Source organism: Cucumis sativus, chromosome 1, assembly GCF_000004075.3.
Source record: "Cucumis sativus cultivar 9930 chromosome 1, Cucumber_9930_V3, whole genome shotgun sequence".
Lineage (NCBI taxonomy): Eukaryota > Viridiplantae > Streptophyta > Magnoliopsida > Cucurbitales > Cucurbitaceae > Cucumis > Cucumis sativus.
In genome coordinates, this window is record NC_026655.2 from 5,808,232 (window position 1) to 5,830,387 (window position 22,156).

The window sequence follows — 22,156 nt, forward strand, 5'->3', positions numbered from 1 at the left end:
TTACTTAAAAAAATATCTATTTGTCATTTAAATTTTGGAAAATTTTCATTAATATTTCTACCCAATTAAAATTTGAATTTTTTTCTGTCTAACGTCCATATTTTAAACCTAGGGAATTATAAAGAGTAGCGTTTAAAAATAATAATTTGCAACATACTTTTAAAATTTATAAATATAACAAAGTCTTTCTCGTGAGGAGGCTTATATGTTAGGCTTTGCTATATTTGTAAGATGTTTTTCATTCAATATCGAAGAATAATGACCCTTAACTCAAGACTAAGCGAAAAAGTGGCTCACTCTGACTTTGACTCGTAAACAAAGCTGAATAAGGAATAATAACCGACTTGTAAACAAAGCTGAATAAGGAACAATAAGATTGAAGTTGTTGTCTGATCGAGAGAAGTTACTCATGAAACACTCGTTTACTAGCCGCAAACAGAATCTTAGAATCTACAAATTCAAGCCTCTAATCTTCGGTCTTCACCTTTCTTGCACTTACGCTTCTTCACATTTACAACTGCTTCGCTTCGCCCCTCTCGTTCATAACCTCACTCGAGCTTATCTGCTTGGAAGTCGTTTTGGTATTGCTCCTTAACATAATAGTTTCTTGTATCCTTTTTTTCTTCATGGAAAATCGAGATTTGATAAACTATAGATTTCCTATATTTAATATCAAATACTGTTAGTAAATTTCAATTGATCTACCATATAGATGGGTCATTATAAGCCCAAAAACGGCCCACATAAAGCCCAAGTAGGCCCATGCCAGACCGGTTAAAAGAGTGCGTTGTAAGCTTCCCGCCTTTTCTCTATTCATTAGCGCGCCACTGAAATCTGAAATCTGCGTTTTCATTTTTCTTCCAAAGAAAGCAGCTGAGGCTTAGGGCTTACTGATTGGGACGATGTTCGGAAGGATTAGATCTTCTTCTTCACCGGATTCCTTGGAGCGGCCGCCTTCCAAGATTCTTAAAGATGATTGTCTTTCCATCTATGGTTCCTTCTCTTTCTCATTCGATATTTCTTTTTAATCTAATTGTGTTCACATTCATGATCTGCTGATGTCTTAATCTTTACTCTCTTTTTTCTTTTCTCTCTTTCTTTCTCCCGAGTTCTTGCTTGAATTTATGTGTTATGATTTGCCTTTTCCACTCTCCGGAAATCAATTTTTGTTTGGATTTGAAAATTGGCATGTTCTAGTGCCTTGTTCTTTTGCTTTCTTTTAGTTATTCGGGTTCTTAGCTACTTAGTTGACTGAAAACCAATGAATTGGTTAGAGGTAAGTGTTGGATATCTTGTTCTAAGGATGTTAAGAAGTAGGAATAGTTAGATGTATTTAGTTACCAAGAAGTTCGAGGAATTGGGCGCGATAATTTGAATGGAATATTGATGACTGTCGAGAATGATTCTTGAATTTGATAAAGAGAAAAAAATGAATTGACTTTCTTTTCACTGTTTAAAACTTAGAAGAAGCTAGATCTGCTATGCCGGATTGTGTATTTGAGAGCTTGTATTCTCCGGGTCACAGTTCATTTTTGCCAGAGAGTTTGTTCAGGTTATAGCGTCCGAGGTCCAGGGGAGATGATTAGTTCGGCTTCTGTTTAAGTGTCAACATTATTGTGTTACCATGAACAGATTGTTTAAAATCCCACTTCACTGATGAATTATAGGGGACGAAATAGTGTAGACTAATAGGATTTCAGATTTTGGGTTCTAAGACTTGTTTTATGAGAACAACAGTCGTATTACATTCTTCCAAGTTCTTATTTAGTTTCTTCTTGCAGAGACTACCTTAATGAAGCTTAAACTCGGTTCGCAACTGGATTCAAGTCCACCCATCAAGGAGGATGCTTTAGAGGATGGAGAAATTGATTCTGACTCATGTTCATTGAGCAATGAAGCAATGAACACAGAAGCATGCACAAGTTTTCCCAAGGATTCTAATGAGTTAGTCAAGTCAACTAAAGAAGATATCATGACGGTTGATTCAGATTATTTGACACTTGAAACTTTTGAGGATTGTCAATCAACAGAACGTTCAACACAGCGTAGGATGACAAACTCCATTCTTTACCTATTCTCTAAATTCAAGAATTCTTCAGAAATTTCAACAATCATGGAGGAACCAACGACAACGGAAGACTTCTGTAGTGTGGTTATGTCACCATGTCCTAGTGCATCTGGATCTACTTCCGATGTTGAGCTACATTCGGAGCAAGAATCAATTGCTTCTTCAACACAAATTGTTGGCATGACTTAGAAAAAAAAAACATTGGCCATTACAAATTCAGTCCCCTCTAGCAATGTGTTTTCATTCAAGTCTTCAAAATCTGTTTAAACCATGTTGTATTTTTATGGTCACTATGATGAAGGTGTGGGGAATGTACATCTATTATATCTGAACACGAGCTTAATTATGAGCAACTTGTAACTTGCACCTCTGTCATTGTCGAGTTTTGAAATATCAATATCAAAAGAAATAGTGAAGTCATAATTGCACACGAAATTGCTCTGTGTCGTATCAAATCTATGGTTATCACTTTGCATCATTATCAGAATTCATGATAAAAATTTCTGTGGATTCTCTTGACTTTCAAAATGAATATCCCCCCTTTTTTTTTGCATAAACAGTTCTGTGAGGATGAGAGATTACAAGGCTCTGCTAACATTTTATTCTATAATTCAAAATTACAAAACAAGAAAAGTCGCAATTCTCTCTTGAGGACATGTGTGCTTCATAGACAACATCACTCTATGAGCCATGGTACAAGAGCTGGCTCCCACTCTACCAATTCACCTTCTTTGAACCACAGTGCTGCAAACACACAATGTCTACGACTTAGAACAATGTCAAAAATAGTGCAAAATCTTGTGTGCTTTCGCTCATGAATTCTTATCTAAGACTATAACATAACAGCCACGGTTTTGCTTAAGCAAATAATATTTTGCAACCATTAATTAACTACGGTCAACACTATTTCAAAACCTCAATTTGCTATAGTATTTACTATTTTCTTTTCAAACTAAAATAGTTCACACTTCAAATACATACTATTATAATTCAAATTAAAATAATCTATACTCCAAACACAAACTATTATGTCTCAACTTAAATATATTTTTTTAATAATTTATACTCCCAACACAAACTATTGTATCTCAACTTAGATACATTTTTTTAAACACTTAAATAAGAAGAAACAATCCTCATGGTTTTGAACGTGTGCTATTGCCTCCTAGATATGAGGGGTCCAACATGTTCCGTAAAAGACTACTACCAAACAATTCAATGAGCTTAAGACAAATGATTTATCTTATGTAGTTTCTAATCTCTGAAATATGAAAATTTTACCAAAATCCACAGATTATAGTAATATTGACGAGAATGTAACACAAATTAAGCCTTTTCAAAACCACAAAGTGTTCCTTACCTACTTCACGCTTGCCACTTTCAGGACTATCACTCCCATGAATCACATTCCTGTCAACATTTTCAAATAAGTTCTTTCTAATGCACATACAAGAGTATTCAAAATAATACACCAAGAATCAAAATTTATAAGGTCTGACCTTCCTTTTTGAATAGCAAGATCCCCTCTTATTGTTCCTGGCTCAGCTTCGAGAGGATTTGTTACTCCGATTAACTTACGTGCTGATGCCACAACACCAACACCCTCCCATGCCTAAAAAAACACAATTAACGTTGAAGGGAAATTTACAAGATAGTTATTTATTTTTTATAATAAGCCAAAATACACCAGAAATGGAGTTATGAGAAACATACCATACACACAACAGGACCTGATGTTATGTACTCAATTAAACCAGGAAAAAATGACTTTCCCTTAAGATCTTTATAGTGTTCCTGTAATAATATAAGCTTAGTTTAATAGAGAAACAACAAGACATAACCATGGGTGAGAAAGATATCAAAAGGAGAATGTGTAATTAAAGCTTCAAACAATCAATTGGCTTATGGAAAATTCTTTCGAGTTGTTTATATAGAAATTAAGTATAACTATAATGCTTTAAGTGCATGCTTGGGAGGGATTATGAAATAGTTTAAATCACTTTTTTCGTATTTAAAATCACCAGGAAATATGTCTTTATTCACTCAAAATCAGCTTAGAATTTGATTTTACACTTTTAAATGTGATTTTCATACAATCAAAACAGACTTTGAATTATTAAAACCAAATTTTGAGCACTTTTGAACATGACAAAAGTAATTTCACCATTACAAAATCACTCTCAAAATATTTTGAACTTATTCAAGTAGCCTAAATTAGAAGAAAAATAAAATTCTCCAAGGAACTTCAAAAACATTATGGAGAATGACAAACCTCAGCCAACTCCTTGGAGCATTGGAAGAGCTTTAAACCAGTAAGCTTAAACCCTTTCTTCTCAAATCGCGAAATTATCTCTCCAACCTAAAGACAAACTCAGTTAAAGCAAGAAAACTTCAAAATGCACATCAAGCCCTAGCAGTTCTCCACTATAATTACAGAGGAAATTGTGAATTCCTTCATTTCCATTCTATTTTTTCATATTTAATTTGACATTGTTCAACACAAATGAACTCACATTCAATAATTGAAACATTAATAGCACAGTAATGGAACAACAACCAGAAAGAAAAACAGAGAAAACGCAGAAATTAAGGGCAAAATTATCAGGTCGTAAAGGAAAACTCACAAGGCCACGTTGAACGCCATCAGGTTTCACCATAATGTAAGTCTGGTCGACTCGCTCCTACACCTCAAAACACAAAATCGATTAACCTCAAAATAGGTCAATTAAAAAAGCCAGTGGAATCGAACAAAAAAAGTGAAAGAAAAGTGAGCAAACCAGGGAGGCAACCAAATGTGGCAAAAATATAAAGGACTCATTGTCACTGGAAGCAGCACGATAACGAGTAGACAATTTGAAGAAGAGATTAGAATTCGAAGGAAATGCTGAAAGATGGTCGCGACGGCGTAGGACAGCCGTCCGGGAGCGAGCTAAGCTGCAAAAGGTTCTCGTCGGCGGCCGGAGACGCGGCGGAGCTCCACTTCCGAAGATGGCCACAGCTTCCATTTCGCCCTTTTTTTGAAAAGCCCAATCCAAAAGGTAAAGTACGGAGAGGCAAAGCTCTTGCTTTGGCTTCGCAGTCCCCACCCCCTTTTCTTCCACGAATTTTAAATATGTAAATTGTAAAATAAACCACAACTAATATATTCTTTTTCAACAATGTTTCAAGCAAACCTCTCTATACTCGATGCTGTTAGAGTTGTATTTGAAATATAGAGTTTAGAAATAAATTTTTTCATAATTTTAAAAAGTAAATTAAAAGATATGTATACTATTGAATTGTTTACTTCAATTTAATAACCAAACAAACGTCTTAGTTTAATTGAGAATATTTACGGTGAAAGTTAAATTGTTTGGCTCAATTCAATAAGTTGATAGATTGTGACCATAAACGACTACTCTCAATTGAATGTGATTTAAAATCTTTTATTAAGGTTGAGAATTAATGTGTATTTACATTTTTATGTTGAGATGGTAACTATGTTTAAAAGTTTACATCTAAATCACATGGGTGATTTTAATTAATAAAGTATTTTATTAAAGCAAATATTATTATCAACGCTAATGTTCATTTGAAATTATCTTTAATTTTGTATCTATTTTGTCTGAAAGTTTTGTAAATAATATTTTTGTTTTTTTTATCGAATTACACCTTAATTACATTGTTGCTAGAAACAATTTTGAAGTACTATACAAGTTTTTTGAATGGATTATTTTTTTAGTACAATAACTATAGTAAAGAGAGATTCAAACTATATCAATCATGATCATTAATATCTTGGATAAGTTTTTATTTGACATGACTATTAATCATAACCAAAATGTCAAGTTTATTCTATATTGTTTTCAAAATGTTTATTTCAATCATTGTTCATGAACTTTAAAAATCATAAGGATATGTGTTTAAATCTAAACCCTAAACCCGCTTCGAAAAGTACATAGGCATGTACCATAATTCGTATATCAAGTCCATGCCATGACGAATAAAAAGGCATATATATATATATATATAATCCTATAATAGACAAATAATCAAAAGGACAAAATAAGTTTAGGTGGCCAATAATTGTTGTAATTTTTTATTCTAAAAGTGAGAAAGGTTGAATCCTTATCTTTTCAATGGTTGTATTAATAAAACCGACAATTAAAAGCAAACAATGCCAACACAAAATATAAATTTCAAGCAAAGCGCATACTTCTAATTAGGGTTCAAACTTTAAAACACGTTTGTGGGAAAACTCTTTAATAAAACAATTATCTATTTGTAAAAGACATATAGTCAAATCTGTAAGTTTTAACTTATTGTCTAGCTAGAGTTCAACTAAAGGTTATAGGATAGTCTATAAATACTTTGTATCTCTTTGATATTTTATACACATCAAACTGAAAATAAATAATACCTTGCTCTTCAAAGCTTAGTGGACGTAGACATTTGCCGAACCATTTTAAAACCTTTGTGTGTTCATCTTCTCCTTCTTCCTCTCTTCATCTTCTCTTCGTCTCACCGTCATCCAAAGTAAAAGGAGAGGAGCAAACCAGAATTTACAGAAAAGAAAGAAATAACAAAAAGGACTTAAGAGCTTCTTCAATTCTTTGTAAATACAATTTACATGCAAGTAACATGAAAGAAAAAAAAGTAAATCACAAGTAAGTATAGAGAACTCACCTTTTTTTACAATTAGATGACTTCCCCGTATCCATACAAGTGGCAACTCCTTCAACGTTTGTTTTTCATTTTTTAAAAATAAATTATGTAAAAAATTTTGTTTCGAGTTATTAATTGATCTTAAATATTTGATGGATCCTTCTTAATGACTTTGTGTGTTTGGGCTAAATTTAGAGTTTATATTCCTACGTGCATAGTTGTTAGTATTTATTTTAAAAGCCTATTTGGTTTAATTTTAAAAAAATGAATTGTTTTAAGTTTAACAACAGTTCAAAATAAACTATATTTTCAAAAACACTAATTTTCTTCTCATCAATTCAAACTATTTTTAAATCCAAATTTAAAACTTGGTATTACAACATAGCTCAATTTATATCAAAATTCTAAAGATATTTTCTATTCTCAACGTAGTTTTGAAATATTGAGGAAAAGTTCAACTTTCTTTTTTTTTGTTTTAATCTCCAAAATGAAACAAACAACAAAAGGTTAAAAAGACATTTTTTTCATAATTTAACATAACCAAAATGAGTATGAGAAAGCAAAGTGTACATCAGTCGCTAGCCGGCTTCAAACGGTGCCATTTTCCCACCTCGGTTTGAACCCCACCATAAGACGACCTTTTCATTGTATATATATATATATATATATAATTTTGTACTATTTTTATTTTTGTTGTTTTGAAATAGGCTTCTTAGTACTTTGCCTACATTTGTACAACAGTTTATATTAAATTGATCAAAGTTCACAATTCAGTATATTAACAATAATAACTATGTTAAGATATAACCATTAAAAAATATTAATTCAACCTACCTAACTCTACAGTTTATTTTATTATCTACTTTTTTTTATTAATGCTTTCGTCTAAAACCCTTTATAACACATCTACTTATCACCTTTATTTGAGTATACTAATATTTAAATCAATCATATATAATAAAAAATAAACATAAACTCGATAAAACATGAGACCTACGAGTAAAAAATAACATTTTTAAATTTAATGAGTAAATAAATTAATAAAACTCTATTTTATTTATTGAATGGTGGTGGTGGTCGTTTCTAGTTATTATCTTTGCGTTTATTTATTTTTGTAAAAAGCTATGATTTTTTTATTCAATTAAATTAGTTCATGTTTAAACGGTCAATAATTCATAAAAATACAAATTATATAACAACACAATACACACAAAAACCATAATTTTAAATTCCAAAAGGACGACCATTTCCAATTTCTGCAAAGACTATATAAATCCTCCAACACATCTCAATCAAGCATTCCAAATTACAAGTAAGAAAGCCCCAAAATTCACAGTAATCAATCAATGGAGATGAACAACAATAGTTTCAAGATAGATATAATCTCTACAGAGATAATAAAGCCTTCATCTCCAACACCTTCAACCCACCAACACCACAAACTTTCATTTCTCGACCAATTTGCCCCTGGCAGCTACACTCCTCTCCTCTTCTTCTACCCCGGTGGCGGCAACCACCGCGACCGGTGTCGGAGATTGAAGGAATCTCTCGCTGAAACCTTGAGCCGGTTCTATCCTCTCGCCGGCACTCTGGTGGAGGCTTACTTGGTGGAGTGTAACGATGAGGGTGTGGCGTTTTCTGAAGCGAGAGTTTCTGGCCGGTTGTCGGAAGTTATGGAGAATCCAAACGACGTAGTTACGTATCATCGGCTGCTACCGTTTCACCCTGATGCTGTTCTTGAAAGGGAGTGTATTTTGGGTGTTCAATATAACGTTTTTGAGTGTGGCGGTGCTGTGATTGCTCTTTGTATTACTCACAAGATCGTCGACGGCACCTCCACCACAATGTTCACTAAAGCTTGGGCTTCCACTTGTCGTGGGGACAACGGTAGGTAGAGTAATTAAAGCTTAAGCTAATTACTTCATATTATCTTCAACATTCTTTTTCTTTTGATTGTGTGATAAGAAAAAGAAAAATAAATTTGGATTTAAGAAGTAAAGATATAGTGACAGATTTAAACTATTTTATACTTGACATGTACTCTAATTAATCTTAATTTGATCATTTTTTATAATTACCCTTAAATAATTTGGAAATCACTTTTGTTCGTTTTAAAAAAGAAACATTCAACTAAGTTTCATCCAAAATTTATATGTAAAATTACGTGGAAATGTTTAATTCTTTATCAATTTTCAATCAACTTCAATTAGAAAAGAAATAGCAACCACCTTTCATTTTATATTCAATTACTCCATAATAATAATAAAGTATGTATATGATTGTCTAATCTGTTCTTCCTCCTCAACAGAGTACCCGATAGTGCCAAACTTCGACGCCACGGACCTATTCCCGGCAATGGAAATCCGCGGCGGAAACAAACGTCATCCTCGAATGCAGAAAATCGTAACAAGAAGATTCGTCTTCAATAAATCCAATATTGCCGCTCTAAAAAAACAAGCCAGTTCCGCCGCATTATTCCTCAACCAACGCCCTCCTTCCCGAGTAGAATCCGTCTCCGGCTTCCTCTGGAAACGATTCATAGCCCTATACCATAAAAAAACTCCAACCAAAGCAAAGCGTTTCGCCGTAATCCAAGCCGTCAATCTCCGCAACCGAATGAACCCACCGTTGCCGCCGAACTCCTTCGGCAACATCTGGTGGTTCGCCACCGCCGACGTTCCAATCGACGAGGAACAAGACTTCCCGTCGTTGGTTGGAAAAGTCAGAGAAGCGATACGAGAAATCGACGATGAATATACAAAGACGTTGCAAGATACGGAGAAATCGTTGAGGGCAAAAATGAAGATGGGGGAAAGGGTTTATTCAGGGGAAGTGGAAATGGCTTGCTTCACAAGTTGGTGCAATTTTCCAGTTTATGAAACGGATTTTGGTTGGGGAAAACCGACGTGGGTCTGTACTCCTGGGCGGCCGTACAAAAACGTGGTGCTTTTTGTTAACACTAGCGATGGTGAAGGAATCGAAGCATGGGTGAATTTGGAGGAAAGTGATATGGCGCTCTTTGAAAATGATTGTGAACTTCTTTCCTTCACGTCATTATTCTGAAATTTAGTTTGTTGTTATTTTGGAAAAATATCCAGTTAACTTTTCACTATTTTCATTGTATTTCTGTCCATTTGAATATGAAATTTTGATATGTGTGTATCAATCAATTTGAACTTTATATTATATTTTATTTGATGCTGGAGATTTATAATTTCATTAATTAATCCTATAGGCTATAAACTTAGAACTGCTTGGATTCATTTTTAAAAAATTACTTATTAAGAAACTATTTTTTATTATTAATGTAAATAAAGTAGGCTTAGTTATTTTGGGTAATGATGTTAATGTAAATAAAGTAGGCTTAGTTTATTTGGGTAATTACCCTTGTATAAATACACTCCCTTTGGTCAATAAATACAATCAAGAGAATATTCTTCAGAATATACTTTCACATGGTATCAGAGCTAGGGTTTTCATCTTAGCCGCCGCCGCCGCCGCCCACCCGTGAAAGTCTCCGTCTCCGTCATCCTCATCGCGCCTCGCAGCCGTTCCGTCATCGTCATCCTCATCGCGCCGCAGACAGCTCCGATCTGTCTCCAGCCCTTCCGCGCGCCTCGCAGACAGCTCCGATCTGTCTCCAGCCACTCCACCACAACATCGGCGTCGCGCCGATCAGTCGCAGCCTCGGCATCGCAGGTTGTTGCTGTATTCAGCCTCGGCATCGCGCCGTTTCCGCTCCGATTCAGCCTCGGCATCGGCATCGCGCCTCGGCACGATATTCAGCCTCGGCATCGCGCCGTTTCCGCTCCGATTCGTCTCCATCCGCGAGGCAGCCGTACGCGTCACCTTGCGGCCGCCGTCCAGATCTGTACCGCAAGACCTTCCGCCGCTGCCGCCATTGCTCTTCCGCCGCTGTCCCAGCCGTCTCAGCCGGTTCTGTCTCCGTTGAAGCCAAGGCCGCCGCGTGAACCAGTAACCGCACGCGACTTCTCTTCCAGCCGTGAGTGCAAGACGACGTCTACCGTCCGACGCCGCCCACCAGATCTGACGAATCCTTCAGCCGTTTGTCTTCAGATCTGACGAATCTTTCAGCCGTTTGTCTTCAAGTTTTTTTTTGTTTGTCTCCGTTCCCAGCCGTGCACCCCTGAATCCAGTCGCCGCAACCCAGCCGTGCACCCCTGAATCCAGTCGCCAAATACAGTGAAACCCAGATCTGACAAATCCAGTCACGAATCAGTCAAAACTCGGCCGAAAATCCGCATTGTTAACCCCAAATCAAAATGGAGAGAGACCATATCTTTAGACCCATTTCTACCATACTTGATGGTACAAATTATATCACATGGGCAAATCAAATGAAAAGTTTTCTTATTGGAAGAAAACTATGGCGCATTGTAACTGGCGACATCACCAAACCAACTGCAAAGGAAGGGGATAACACATTCATTGAACGTCTCGAAGATTGGGACAGTAAAAATCATCAAATTATCACCTGGCTTGGTAACACCTCTATTCCCGCTATACATGCACAGTTTGATGCCTTTGATGATGCTAAAATATTATGGGATTTTTTGTCTACACGCTTCAAGTCTATTGGTTTAGCCCATTATTACCAACTGCACAGTACACTTGTAAATCTAAATCAAGATTCTGGTCAGTCTGTTAATGAATATTTGGCAGTTCTTCAACCCATTTGGACTCAACTTGACCAAGCGAACATCAGCAAAGATCATCTTCGCCTTATTAAAGTCCTTATGGGATTACGTCCAGAATATGAATCTGTTAGAGCTGCTTTACTACACCGGAATCCCTTACCCTCATTAGATGCAGCTATTCAAGAAATTCTGTTTGAAGAAAAGCGTCTTGGCATCAACTCTACTAAACAATCTGATGTTGTCCTTGCTAGCACATACACTCCCAACAGAGCCGCAAATATGTTTTGTAAGAATTGTAAGCTCTCTGGTCACAAATTTAGTAACTGTCCTAAAATAGAGTGCAGGTACTGCCATAAACATGGCCACATTCTGGATAACTGCCCTACCAGACCACCCCGACCTCCTAGCACTTCCACAAAAGAGAAAATTTTTACCAAACATGGTTCCTCATCTGTTGTTGCTGCGACCTCGGATGATTCATCCCTCATTCAGATAAGTGATCTTCAGAGCTTATTGAATCAACTAATTTCATCATCCTCCGCTCTGGCTGTTTCATCAGGTAATCGATGGCTTCTTGATTCTGCCTGTTGTAATCATATGACCTCTGACTCTTCTCTTATGTCTACGTCTAGCCCTACAAAATCTTTACCTCCTATTTATGCTGCTGATGGTAATTGTATGAACATCTCTCATACTGGTACCATTGATACTCCCAGTGTACATCTTCCTCATACTTACTGTGTTCCTAACCTGACCTTTAATCTAGTGTCTGTTGGTCAATTATGTGATCTGAGCTTAAATGTTTCATTTTCTCCCAATGGTTGTCAGGTTCAGGATCCGCAGACGGGACAGACGATTGGAACGGGTCGCAAAGTGGGAAGATTGTTTGAGCTCACATCACTTCGGATTTCATCTCCTTCTTCCATCTCTGCTTCGGTCACTGATTCTGACACATATCAGTGGCATCTTCGTCTTGGTCATGCTTCCTCTGAAAAACTTCGTCATTTAATTTCTGTTAACAATTTGACTAATCTTACTAAATTTGTTCCTTTTAATTGTTTGAATTGCAAACTTGCTAAACAACCTGCCTTATCTTTTTCTCAATCCATCTCTAATTGTGATAAACCTTTTGATTTAGTGCATTCTGATATTTGGGGTCCTGCCCCAATTACTACTGTTCATGGTTATCGCTACTATGTTTTATTCATTGATGACTACTCTCGATTTACATGGATTTACTTTCTAAAACATCGTTCTGAATTATCTCGCACATATATTGAGTTTGCTAACATGATTCGCACTCAATTTTCCTCTCCCATCAAAATTCTTCGCACTGATAATGCTTTGGAATATAAAGATTCCATCCTTCTTTCTTTTCTTTCCCAACAGGGCACTATTGTTCAGCGCTCTTGCCCTCATACCTCTCAACAAAATGGACGTGCTGAGCGCAAACATCGTCACATTCTTGACTCAGTACGTGCCCTCCTTCTTTCTGCCTCTTGTCCAGAAAAATTCTGGGGTGAAGCTGCCCTTACATCAGTATATACAATCAATCGTCTCCCTTCCTCTGTCCTTCAAAATACCTCTCCGTTCGAAAAACTATATGGTATTTCTCCCGACTATTCTAAACTCAAAGTTTTTGGTAGTGCCTGCTTCGTTCTGTTACATCCTCATGAACACAATAAACTTGAACCACGTGCCCGTCTCTGTTGCTTCCTTGGCTATGGCACCGAACACAAAGGATTTCGTTGTTGGGACCCTCTTTCCAACCGACTCCGGATATCTCGGCATGTCACTTTTTGGGAACACACTATGTTCTCTCGTTTGTCCTCCTTCCACACCTCCTTCTCTAGTCCTCAATCTTTCTTTACAAACACATCTGTTGACCTTTTTCCTCTCTCTGAACCCACCTTGGATACTGAGCTTGCACAATCTTCACCTGCTACTGCAAATCTGGATCCACCGTCTGTCTCCGATGATGTTCCTGAATCGCCACCTGCTACTCCTCTTCGTCGCTCTACCAGGGTAAGAGAACCTCCCCCTCATCTCACTGATTACCATTGTTTTTCTACCATTGTTTCCCTTGTTGAACCCACCTCTTATCAAGAGGCCAGTATTAACCCAGTATGGCAGAAAGCAATGGATGAAGAATTACAGGCTCTTGAAAAGACGCACACTTGGGACTATGTTGATTTACCTCCCGGTAAAAGACCCATTGGTTGCAAATGGATTTACAAAATCAAAACTCACTCTGATGGAACTATTGAACGTTATAAAGCTCGGCTTGTTGCAAAAGGATACTCACAAGAATATGGGATTGACTATGAAGAAACATTTGCCCCTGTTGCCCGGATGACATCTGTTCGCAGCTTGTTAGCTGTTGCTGCTGCCAAACAGTGGCCTCTTTTTCAGATGGATGTCAAAAATGCATTTCTTAACGGCAACCTATCTGAAGAAGTGTATATGAAGCCACCTCAGGGAACTTCTCCTCCTCCCAACAAGGTGTGTCTCCTTCGTCGCGCTCTATACGGTCTAAAACAGGCTCCACGAGCTTGGTTTGCCACGTTTAGCTCCACCATTACTCAACTTGGATTTACCTCCAGCTCTCACGACAATGCCCTTTTTACACGACAGACAACTCATGGTATTGTTCTTCTCCTTCTTTATGTTGATGATATGATTATTACTGGTAATGATCAACAGGCCATATCCGACCTACAACAATATCTTGGTCAACATTTTGAGATGAAAGACCTTGGATCTCTCAATTACTTTCTCGGTCTTGAAGTCTCTCACCGTTCAGATGGTTATCTGTTATCTCAAGCGAAATATGCATCTGATCTAATAGCACGCTCAGGAATTACAGACTCCACCACATCTTCAACACCGTTAGATCCTCATGTCCATCTAACTCCGTTTGATGGTGTTCCTCTTGACGATGCAAGCTTGTATCGGCAACTTGTTGGCAGTCTTATATACCTAACAGTAACTCGCCCAGATATTGCATATGCTGTTCATATTGTCAGTCAATTTATGGCTGCTCCTCGAACAATTCATTTCACTGCTGTTCTACGCATACTTCGCTATGTCAAAGGCACCTTGGGACATGGTCTTCAATTCTCATCTCAGTCTTCCCTTGTGTTGTCGGGATATTCTGATGCTGATTGGGCGGGGGATCCTACTGATCGACGATCCACTACAGGATACTGTTTTTACTTAGGTGATTCTCTCATCTCATGGCGTAGTAAGAAACAAAGTGTTATATCTCGTTCCAGTACGGAATCTGAATATCGTGCTCTGGCTGATGCTACAGCTGAACTTATATGGCTTCGGTGGCTCCTTGCCGATATGAGTGTCCCTCAACAGGGTCCTACCCTCCTCCATTGTGACAATCGTAGTGCCATTCAGATTGCTCACAATGATGTGTTTCATGAACGTACAAAACACATTGAAAATGACTGTCACTTTGTTCGTCACCACCTCTTAAGCAACACCCTCCTCTTACGTTCTGTTTCTACTATTGAACAACCTGCGGATATCTTCACCAAAGCCTTGCCATCTAATCGATTTTGTCACTTACTTACCAAACTCAAGTTGATCGCTACTCTACCACCTTGAGTTTGAGGGAGGGTATTAATGTAAATAAAGTAGGCTTTGTTATTTTGGGTAATGATGTTAATGTAAATAAAGTAGGCTTAGTTTATTTGGGTAATTACCCTTGTATAAATACACTCCCTTTGGTCAATAAATACAATCAAGAGAATATTCTTCAGAATATACTTTCACATTTATTTTGTAGACATTTGTTTTTTAAAAAACTCATTCTTACGCCGTAGAAAAATGACAAATATTTAAGATGTATTAAAATGGATTTTATTTGTTGGGTACGCAATTACTTTCATCCTCTTTTTAGGTTTTTTAATTGGGAAAAGAAAAAGAAGAGACGATGGAGGGAGACAGCCGGAAAAAAACACAAGAGGAGGGAGAGTGATAGAAGCGATAGAGAGCCGGACGAAAACAGAGAAGAGAAAGGTGCCGCAGCCAACGTTGCCGACAGAGTATTGACGTCAGAAAGGGCTTTTTCCGGTGTCCTTAGCGGCAGTTTCTGAGCGGTTCTTCGGGTCTGGTTTCTGGCGTTTGTTTGGCGGAAGATTAGAGCGGTTTCACCGCTGGTTTAGCTGTGGGCATTCTTCTCGGAGGTTGCTTCTTCTTGGGTTGCTCAACACATTGATCTCCGGTATCGTCGTGTTACTGTTACTTTGTTACTGTATTGTGATTTATTCTTTAACTGGAACGATTTTTGCTCCTACTAAAATCTCTCCAAGCTAATACAAAGTCTATTAAATAGACATGTATCCAATGGTCTAGACCAATATTTTTATGCATAGTTTTGCTAACCAAGTAAATATTGTGATCTTTTATTCTAAAATGAGAGGTTTGATCTTTATCTCGTCAATGGTTGTACTAAAAACATCAATAAATTCAAAATATAAATAAAAAATTAAAAAAATATTTTAAAAAATCAGTTCATGACATCTATTTTTTATATATTACGAATATAACAAAATTAGTCGAATGAAAATCAATTCATGCCACTTTTTATTTTTCATATTGCAAATATGACAAAATTAGTGATAGTCATTATATGTTATAATGATAGAATACTAAACAAGGATATAATCTAAAATTTTGCTTGTAAATATTTTAATTTATTTTATTATTTCTAAAAATGTCTTTTTTTTCGTATTTTTGTAAGAGTCTTTATATAAACGTGAAGCAAAGCATACATCTTTAACTAAGAGTTGAAGCTTGAAAACACGTTTATTTTATTTTTTAAAATAGGTTTAGTAGGAAATTTTGGTTCTTTTGAAATAAGAAAGAGTTATGAATTAATCTTAATTCTTAAATGTTCGTGGTTGTTAATGACTTTGTGTGTCAAACAAGATAAACTCACATTATGTTTTAGCTAAATATTCTTTTGTTAAATCTCCAAAAGAGAAACAAAGAACAAAGGTCAAAAAAGACACTTTTTATGATTTAACATGACAAAAAATGAGTATGAAAAATCAAGTGGCAATGAGTAATGACACATTAGTCTATTTCAAAAAGGAAAATGCTGCGTAGAGCAGTAGCTAGCCGGCTTCAAACGGTGCCGTTTTACCATTTTTTTCAAAATAAGCTTCTTAATACTTTACTAAATAAAAAATTAAGTATGAGAGATCAAAAAATATCTATTTAAAATCAACATAAACTCTATAAAAACATATTTTCTCGGAGAAAGATAACATTTTTAAATTTGATAAGTAAATAAATTAATAAGACTATTTTATTTCTTAGATGATGGTGGTGGTAGTTAACAGTTATTATCATTGCGTTTATTTATTTTGTAAAAGCTACGGTTTTATATTTTATATATTTTTTTATTCAACTAAATTAGTTTATGTTTCAACGGTCAATAATTCACGAAAAATTCAAATTATATAACGACACAACACACAAAATCCATAATTTTAATTTAAAGAAAGAGACCATTTCCAATTTCTTCCAACACTATATGAATCCTCCAATACATCTCAATTGAATTACCACTAAGAAAGCCCCCCAAAATTCACAGAAATCAATCAATGGAGATGAACAATAGTCTCAAGATAGATCTAATCTCAACAGAGATAATAAAGCCTTCATCTCCAACACCTTCAACCCACCAACACCACAAACTTTCATTTCTTGACCAACCTGCCCCAGGCAGCTACACTCCTCTCCTCTTCTTCTACCCTGGTGGCGGCGACCACCGCGACCGGTGTCGGAAATTGAAGGAATCTCTCGCTTAAACCTTGAGCCGGTTCTATCTTCTCGCTGGCACTCTGGTGGAGGCTTACTTGGTGGAGTGTAACGATGAGGGCGTGGCGTTTTCTGAAGCGAGAGTTTCCGGCCGGCTGTCGGAAGTTATGGAGAATCCAAACGACGTGGTTTCGTTGCATTGGCTGCTACCGTTTCACCCTGATGCTGTTCTTGAAAGGGAGTGTATTTTGGGTGTTCAATACAATGTTTTTGAGTGTGGCGGTGCGGTGATTGCTGTTTGTGTTACTCACAAGGTCGTCGACGGCACCTCCGCCACCATGTTCACTAAAGCTTGGGCTTCCACTTGTCGTGGGGACAACGGTAAGTAGAGTAATTAAAGCTTAAGCTAATTACAAATTATTTATTTATATTATCTTGGTTTTTCTTTTTATTGTGTGATAAGAAAAAGAAAAGGAAATTTGGATTTAACAAATAAAGATATATAATGGCAGATTTAAAGTATTTTATACTTGACATATACTTAATTAATTTTAATTTTAAGTGATTAAAAATATTATTATATAAACCATCTTAAATATTAAAATATAATTTCAATAATTTCGAAATCACTTTCATTCATTTCAAAAAATAAACATTCAACTAAGTTTCATCCAAAATTTATATGTAAAATTAGGTGGAGATGTTTAATTCTTTATCAATTTTCAATCAACATCAATAAGAAATTACGTGGAGATGTTCATTTTGTATTCAATTACTCCAAACTAATAATAACAATAAAGTATGTATATGATTGTCTGATCTGTTCTTCCTCCTCAACAGAGTATCCGATAATGCCGACATTCGACGCGACTGACCTATTCTTGACAATAGAAATCTGCGGTGGAAGCAGACGGCATCTCCCAATGCACACAATCGCAACAAGAAGATTCATCTTCAACAAATCCAATATTGCTGCTCTAAAACAACGAGCCAGTTCCGCCGCATCATTCCTCAACCAACGCCCTCCTTCCCGAGTAGAATCTGTATCTGGCTTCCTTTGGAAACGATTCATAGCCTTATCCCATAAAAATCCCCAACCAAAGAAAAGCGTTTCGCCGTAATCCAAGCCGTCAACTTCCGGGGGAATTGGAAATGTTTAGTTTCACAAGTTGGTGCAATTTTCCACTTTATGAAACAGATTTTGGTTGGGGAAAACCAACGTGGGCCTGTACTCCTGGGCGGCGGTACAAGAACGTGGTGCTTTTTGTTAACACTAGCGACGGTAAAGGAATCGAAGCATGGGTGAATTTGGAGGAAAATGATATGGCGCTCTTTGAAAATGATTCTGAACTTCTTTCCTTCACGTCATAAATTTGTTCTTTGTTAAAGGTTACAAACTAATAGTTCTGCCTTCGAACAACATCTCACATTTGTAGTCTTCGTGTGGATTATTATTTGGTACAAACAAATGGCTTATAGTTTCCCATGTGCAATGTGAGATTGGGCTTCAACGGGCTTGGACTTGGGCCAGTTGGTTAGATTTGGGATGAAATTATTTTTGGAATAGTTGCAAATTTAGCAATTAAATTTAAATTAATTAAATATATAACATAATTTTAAAAAATTTACAAATATAACAAAAATTATCAAATTTTATCAATGATATAAGTCTAACAGTGATAGACCATGTTGTAAATATTGGTCTATCACTGATATACCATATAAAGTCCATCAGTGATAATTTACTGATAATTTTCCTATATCTGTAATTTTTTTAAATGTTATTATATTCTTAATTATTATTATTAAAATAGTCATTTATAACAATTTTCTACTATTTTTTTAATTTTTATTTATCGTGTCTGTTAGACTAATATAGTTATAAACTTATATTTGGAATATAGGGTGGAATAGTGAGAAACAAGTACTTACAAAGTCTAGGAATTTATAAACTTTTTAAAGTTGAATTTCAAAATGCTCATATATATGGTATGGTAATAATAATAATATTTACAACTGTCTATTTTTTCTCTTTAATTTAACATTGAAACAAAATTAGACAAGTTACTTTATTCAATCTAATAGTCAAGAAAATGACACGTATTACTATTGAAAATAGTCAAGTTTCGTCTTGAATTTTGAACAAAAATTAGCTTTTAATTAATCCAAAGAAATAACCTAGTTGTTATTGGTAAAAAAAAAATCTCATTCAAAATTTTGATTTTTTAAAATTTCATGACATGGGATCGTTGATAAAAAAAAAAAACATCATATACTTATATACTTTTATATATAGTTTTATAAAAGAAATTAACATTTATATAAATTTGAGAGTCAAATTAAATTATATACAAAATATAACAAAAAAATTAAATAAGTTATAAAAGATTGAATAGATTTTGCTATATTTGATAAGTAGTTTCAATTTTTCGCTATATTAAAAAATACCTCTTTTGATATATATATTCTTTCTCTCGATTATTTAAATGAAAACTCACATGAACTTCTAAATCGTAGTTTTAAAAATAAAAACATTAGGATAATCTCAAGATTAATAGTAAAATGTTTAGGCTAATTAACTCACATGAATATCTGCATGTACTAAAAAATTCTGTAATGTATAAAAGAGAGAAAAAAACAAAAGCCATCTCTTTAATAAATTTTAATATATTAATCTCTAATATATAAAAGATGCAACAAAATAAATATTAAACAGAAAACAAAATATATTTATACTAAGAAATAATTTTCAAAGAGTACAAAATTAATAACGCGAAAAAGAAAAAACGAATTAAGGGAAAATAAAAATAGAAATAAAGAATATATATATCTTATCGATCTAATAATCACTTCTAAATCAGAGAAAAACTACGACGACCATTAATATTTATGTACTCATAATTAGCTACCGGAAGTGGCCTCCGACGACCGGCGTCAAGAGAACAACAGCTAATCCCTCCTCCATAAATCTCGAATGACGGCTCCGTGGCTAAAAATTAAGAGGCAAAAGCAATGCAAGCAAGCAAAAGCATGGCGGAAGAGGCGCCATCTTCTTCAACATTGGAGCTACTTCTCTTGAACTTGGGATATTTGGCTTTATTGCATTGGATTTGCTTTGCCGTTGCCGCTGCTGCCACTGCTGCCACCGCCGTCTGCGGCGGATGAACTTGCTGGTACTTCCTTCTCAGTGTTTCTTCCACTTTAGACACCATTTTTTTAAAAAAAATGAATTAGGAAGCTAAGCAAAAATGTTTTTAAGGAAAGGATGGAAAGATGCGAATTTGATTTGTGTTGTGGGAACATCCCTACATAAGCACCTTCTTTTATAGTAATGTAGGATGACGAAAATGCCCCTCCCACTTGGGATTAATTTCTGTTTCGTTCTCATCCCATTGAATTAATTGTTTTTAAGAAAATGGTTTTTAAACATATTAAGTATTATAAATATTAGATAATATATAGATGTCCATGCATCAACCCATGTATTTTATTACTGTAAACGTCCAAATAAGACTACTTCTTTAATTCAAGTGTCAAGTAAACATAGACTTTTAGGACGAGTTTGAGGTGTGAAGTGAGTTATAATAGTTTGTAGGTTATTTATAGTCTGTGTTTGTGGTACATATTATTATAGTTTGAGTTATTATAATTTATATTTGGAAAAGTAAGAAATAAGAAAAAACATAGAGTGAGCTAAAATAGTTCACTTCACTATTTCATAATCTGATGGTCAAACGGTCTCTTAATATCTATATAACTCACCTCATGCTTATCACTTTTTGTGTATTCACTAACATTGAACAGAAATCTAAATAATTTGAAGAAAGGAGAGACACTGACATTCGAGAGAAATCCAAATAATTGGGAGAAAATAGGAAAATTTGAGATTTTCAATTACTTAATTATTTTCAATTAATTTTTTCTTTTAAGGTTCTAAAATAGTTTTAGGGAATAGGTACATTTGTTCCACTGAAGTTTGCAGTCTATGGGCCCTTAAAACTTCCTGCCTTCTAATTCCTCATCTCAACAAACAGTACCAAAATTGAAGCCTATCTTAAAATACTCATCTCTATCCTGATAATAATTTTGTATTTTCTGAATTATTGCTTCAATTCCCAACTCAAATTTCAACCCTTTTTTAAATTACTTCTTCTTACTTTAAAACTTTATTTGGTTTTCGAAATATTGATAGAAAATATATTGAAGAAAGACGGTGTAAAAGTGGTATTTATAGTTGAATTGTAATAGACACATATTAGTCCGTGTAGATCTACGATAATCTATTGTAATTTATTTTGTTATATTTAAAAATAACTCATTTCTTTATTTATTTACTTTATCCAACCTAATCTTTAATGAATTTTGGGTGCATGCATCTCCCTCAAACAAATATATATATTTATTCTTTAAAGTAATTCAACATATATATATATAATATTTTTTTAAATCTAAATTTATATATACATAGAGAGATTTATTTTTGCACTAAACGGGCAAAGAAATATTTAATTTGTTTGTTGATATTATTAAGATGATCAGTAGTGATAGAGATGGGATTGGGATATATGATATATTAAACTATATATGTATATTAAAGTTGTAGAATAATGTTATGATATAAAGCTCCAAATTTCCAACGGCCGTATCTTTGAGCCATAGATTGAACTTGTTTTAAAAACTATATTATAAACATTATTTTTAATTAAAACTATACAATATTTGTGAAGTAAATAATTAAAAACTAAACCACCACTTCCCATTCCATATTTGATATGTGTTCCATGAAATGATTGTGTATATATAAATATCTTAAATAGAAGCATTGGATTCTCTTTTTGAGTGGATTGGGTAGCTAATTAGCCATACATATATATAAATATTCCATGTCATGAGCTGGGTTTTCTTTCTTAAATCTATTGTAGTTACATTATTTGTTTCTGTTTTTAAATTTACATACAATTTTATACATTTTATTATAATAATGTGTTCCTCTTAAAAAATGTCT

The 22,156-nt window shown here is 34.9% G+C and overlaps 3 protein-coding genes and 1 pseudogene across 3 annotated transcripts; 3 read left to right on the forward strand and 1 right to left on the reverse strand.

Moving 5' to 3' along the window:
* The first annotated feature begins 803 nt into the window (after positions 1 to 803).
* On the forward strand, positions 804 to 2,503 carry LOC101211051. Its single transcript, XM_004152541.3, has 2 exons — positions 804 to 993; positions 1,782 to 2,503. The coding sequence occupies exons 1-2, from the start codon at positions 903 to 905 to the stop codon at positions 2,255 to 2,257; spliced, it is 567 nt and encodes a 188-aa protein (XP_004152589.1). The 5' UTR covers positions 804 to 902; the 3' UTR covers positions 2,258 to 2,503.
* A 52-nt stretch (positions 2,504 to 2,555) lies between these two features.
* Positions 2,556 to 5,199, reverse strand: LOC101212831 (nucleoside diphosphate kinase). Its single transcript, XM_004152466.3, has 7 exons — positions 4,846 to 5,199; positions 4,693 to 4,749; positions 4,341 to 4,427; positions 3,782 to 3,862; positions 3,568 to 3,680; positions 3,429 to 3,478; positions 2,556 to 2,812 (listed from the first exon to the last, which is right to left on the reverse strand). The coding sequence occupies exons 1-7, from the start codon at positions 5,071 to 5,073 to the stop codon at positions 2,745 to 2,747; spliced, it is 684 nt and encodes a 227-aa protein (XP_004152514.1). The 5' UTR covers positions 5,074 to 5,199; the 3' UTR covers positions 2,556 to 2,744.
* A 2,725-nt stretch (positions 5,200 to 7,924) lies between these two features.
* On the forward strand, positions 7,925 to 9,882 carry LOC101211301 (stemmadenine O-acetyltransferase-like). Its single transcript, XM_031889039.1, has 2 exons — positions 7,925 to 8,599; positions 9,021 to 9,882. Exons 1-2 carry the CDS (start codon positions 8,059 to 8,061, stop codon positions 9,773 to 9,775), a joined length of 1,296 nt encoding a protein of 431 aa, XP_031744899.1. The 5' UTR covers positions 7,925 to 8,058; the 3' UTR covers positions 9,776 to 9,882.
* Positions 9,883 to 16,859: 6,977 nt separating this feature from the next.
* On the forward strand, positions 16,860 to 18,644 carry LOC116405187 (annotated as a pseudogene).
* Positions 18,645 to 22,156: the final 3,512 nt, after the last annotated feature.

Excerpts from the sequence above, each read along its gene's own strand:
- LOC101211051 (XM_004152541.3), top strand. The coding sequence starts at position 903 with ATGTTCGGAAGGATTAGATCTTCTTCTTCACCGGATTCCTTGGAGCGG. Across the intron at positions 994-1,781 it reads TGATTGTCTTTCCATCTATG|AGACTACCTTAATGAAGCTT; the intron begins GTTCCTTCTCTT and ends TTCTTCTTGCAG.
- LOC101212831 (XM_004152466.3), bottom strand. The coding sequence starts at position 5,073 with ATGGAAGCTGTGGCCATCTTCGGAAGTGGAGCTCCGCCGCGTCTCCGG. Across the intron at positions 3,863-4,340 it reads GCTCCAAGGAGTTGGCTGAG|GAACACTATAAAGATCTTAA; the intron begins GTTTGTCATTCT and ends ATATTATTACAG. Across the intron at positions 3,479-3,567 it reads CTTGCTATTCAAAAAGGAAG|GAATGTGATTCATGGGAGTG; the intron begins GTCAGACCTTAT and ends AAATGTTGACAG.
- LOC101211301 (XM_031889039.1), top strand. The coding sequence starts at position 8,059 with ATGGAGATGAACAACAATAGTTTCAAGATAGATATAATCTCTACAGAG. Across the intron at positions 8,600-9,020 it reads CACTTGTCGTGGGGACAACG|AGTACCCGATAGTGCCAAAC; the intron begins GTAGGTAGAGTA and ends CCTCCTCAACAG.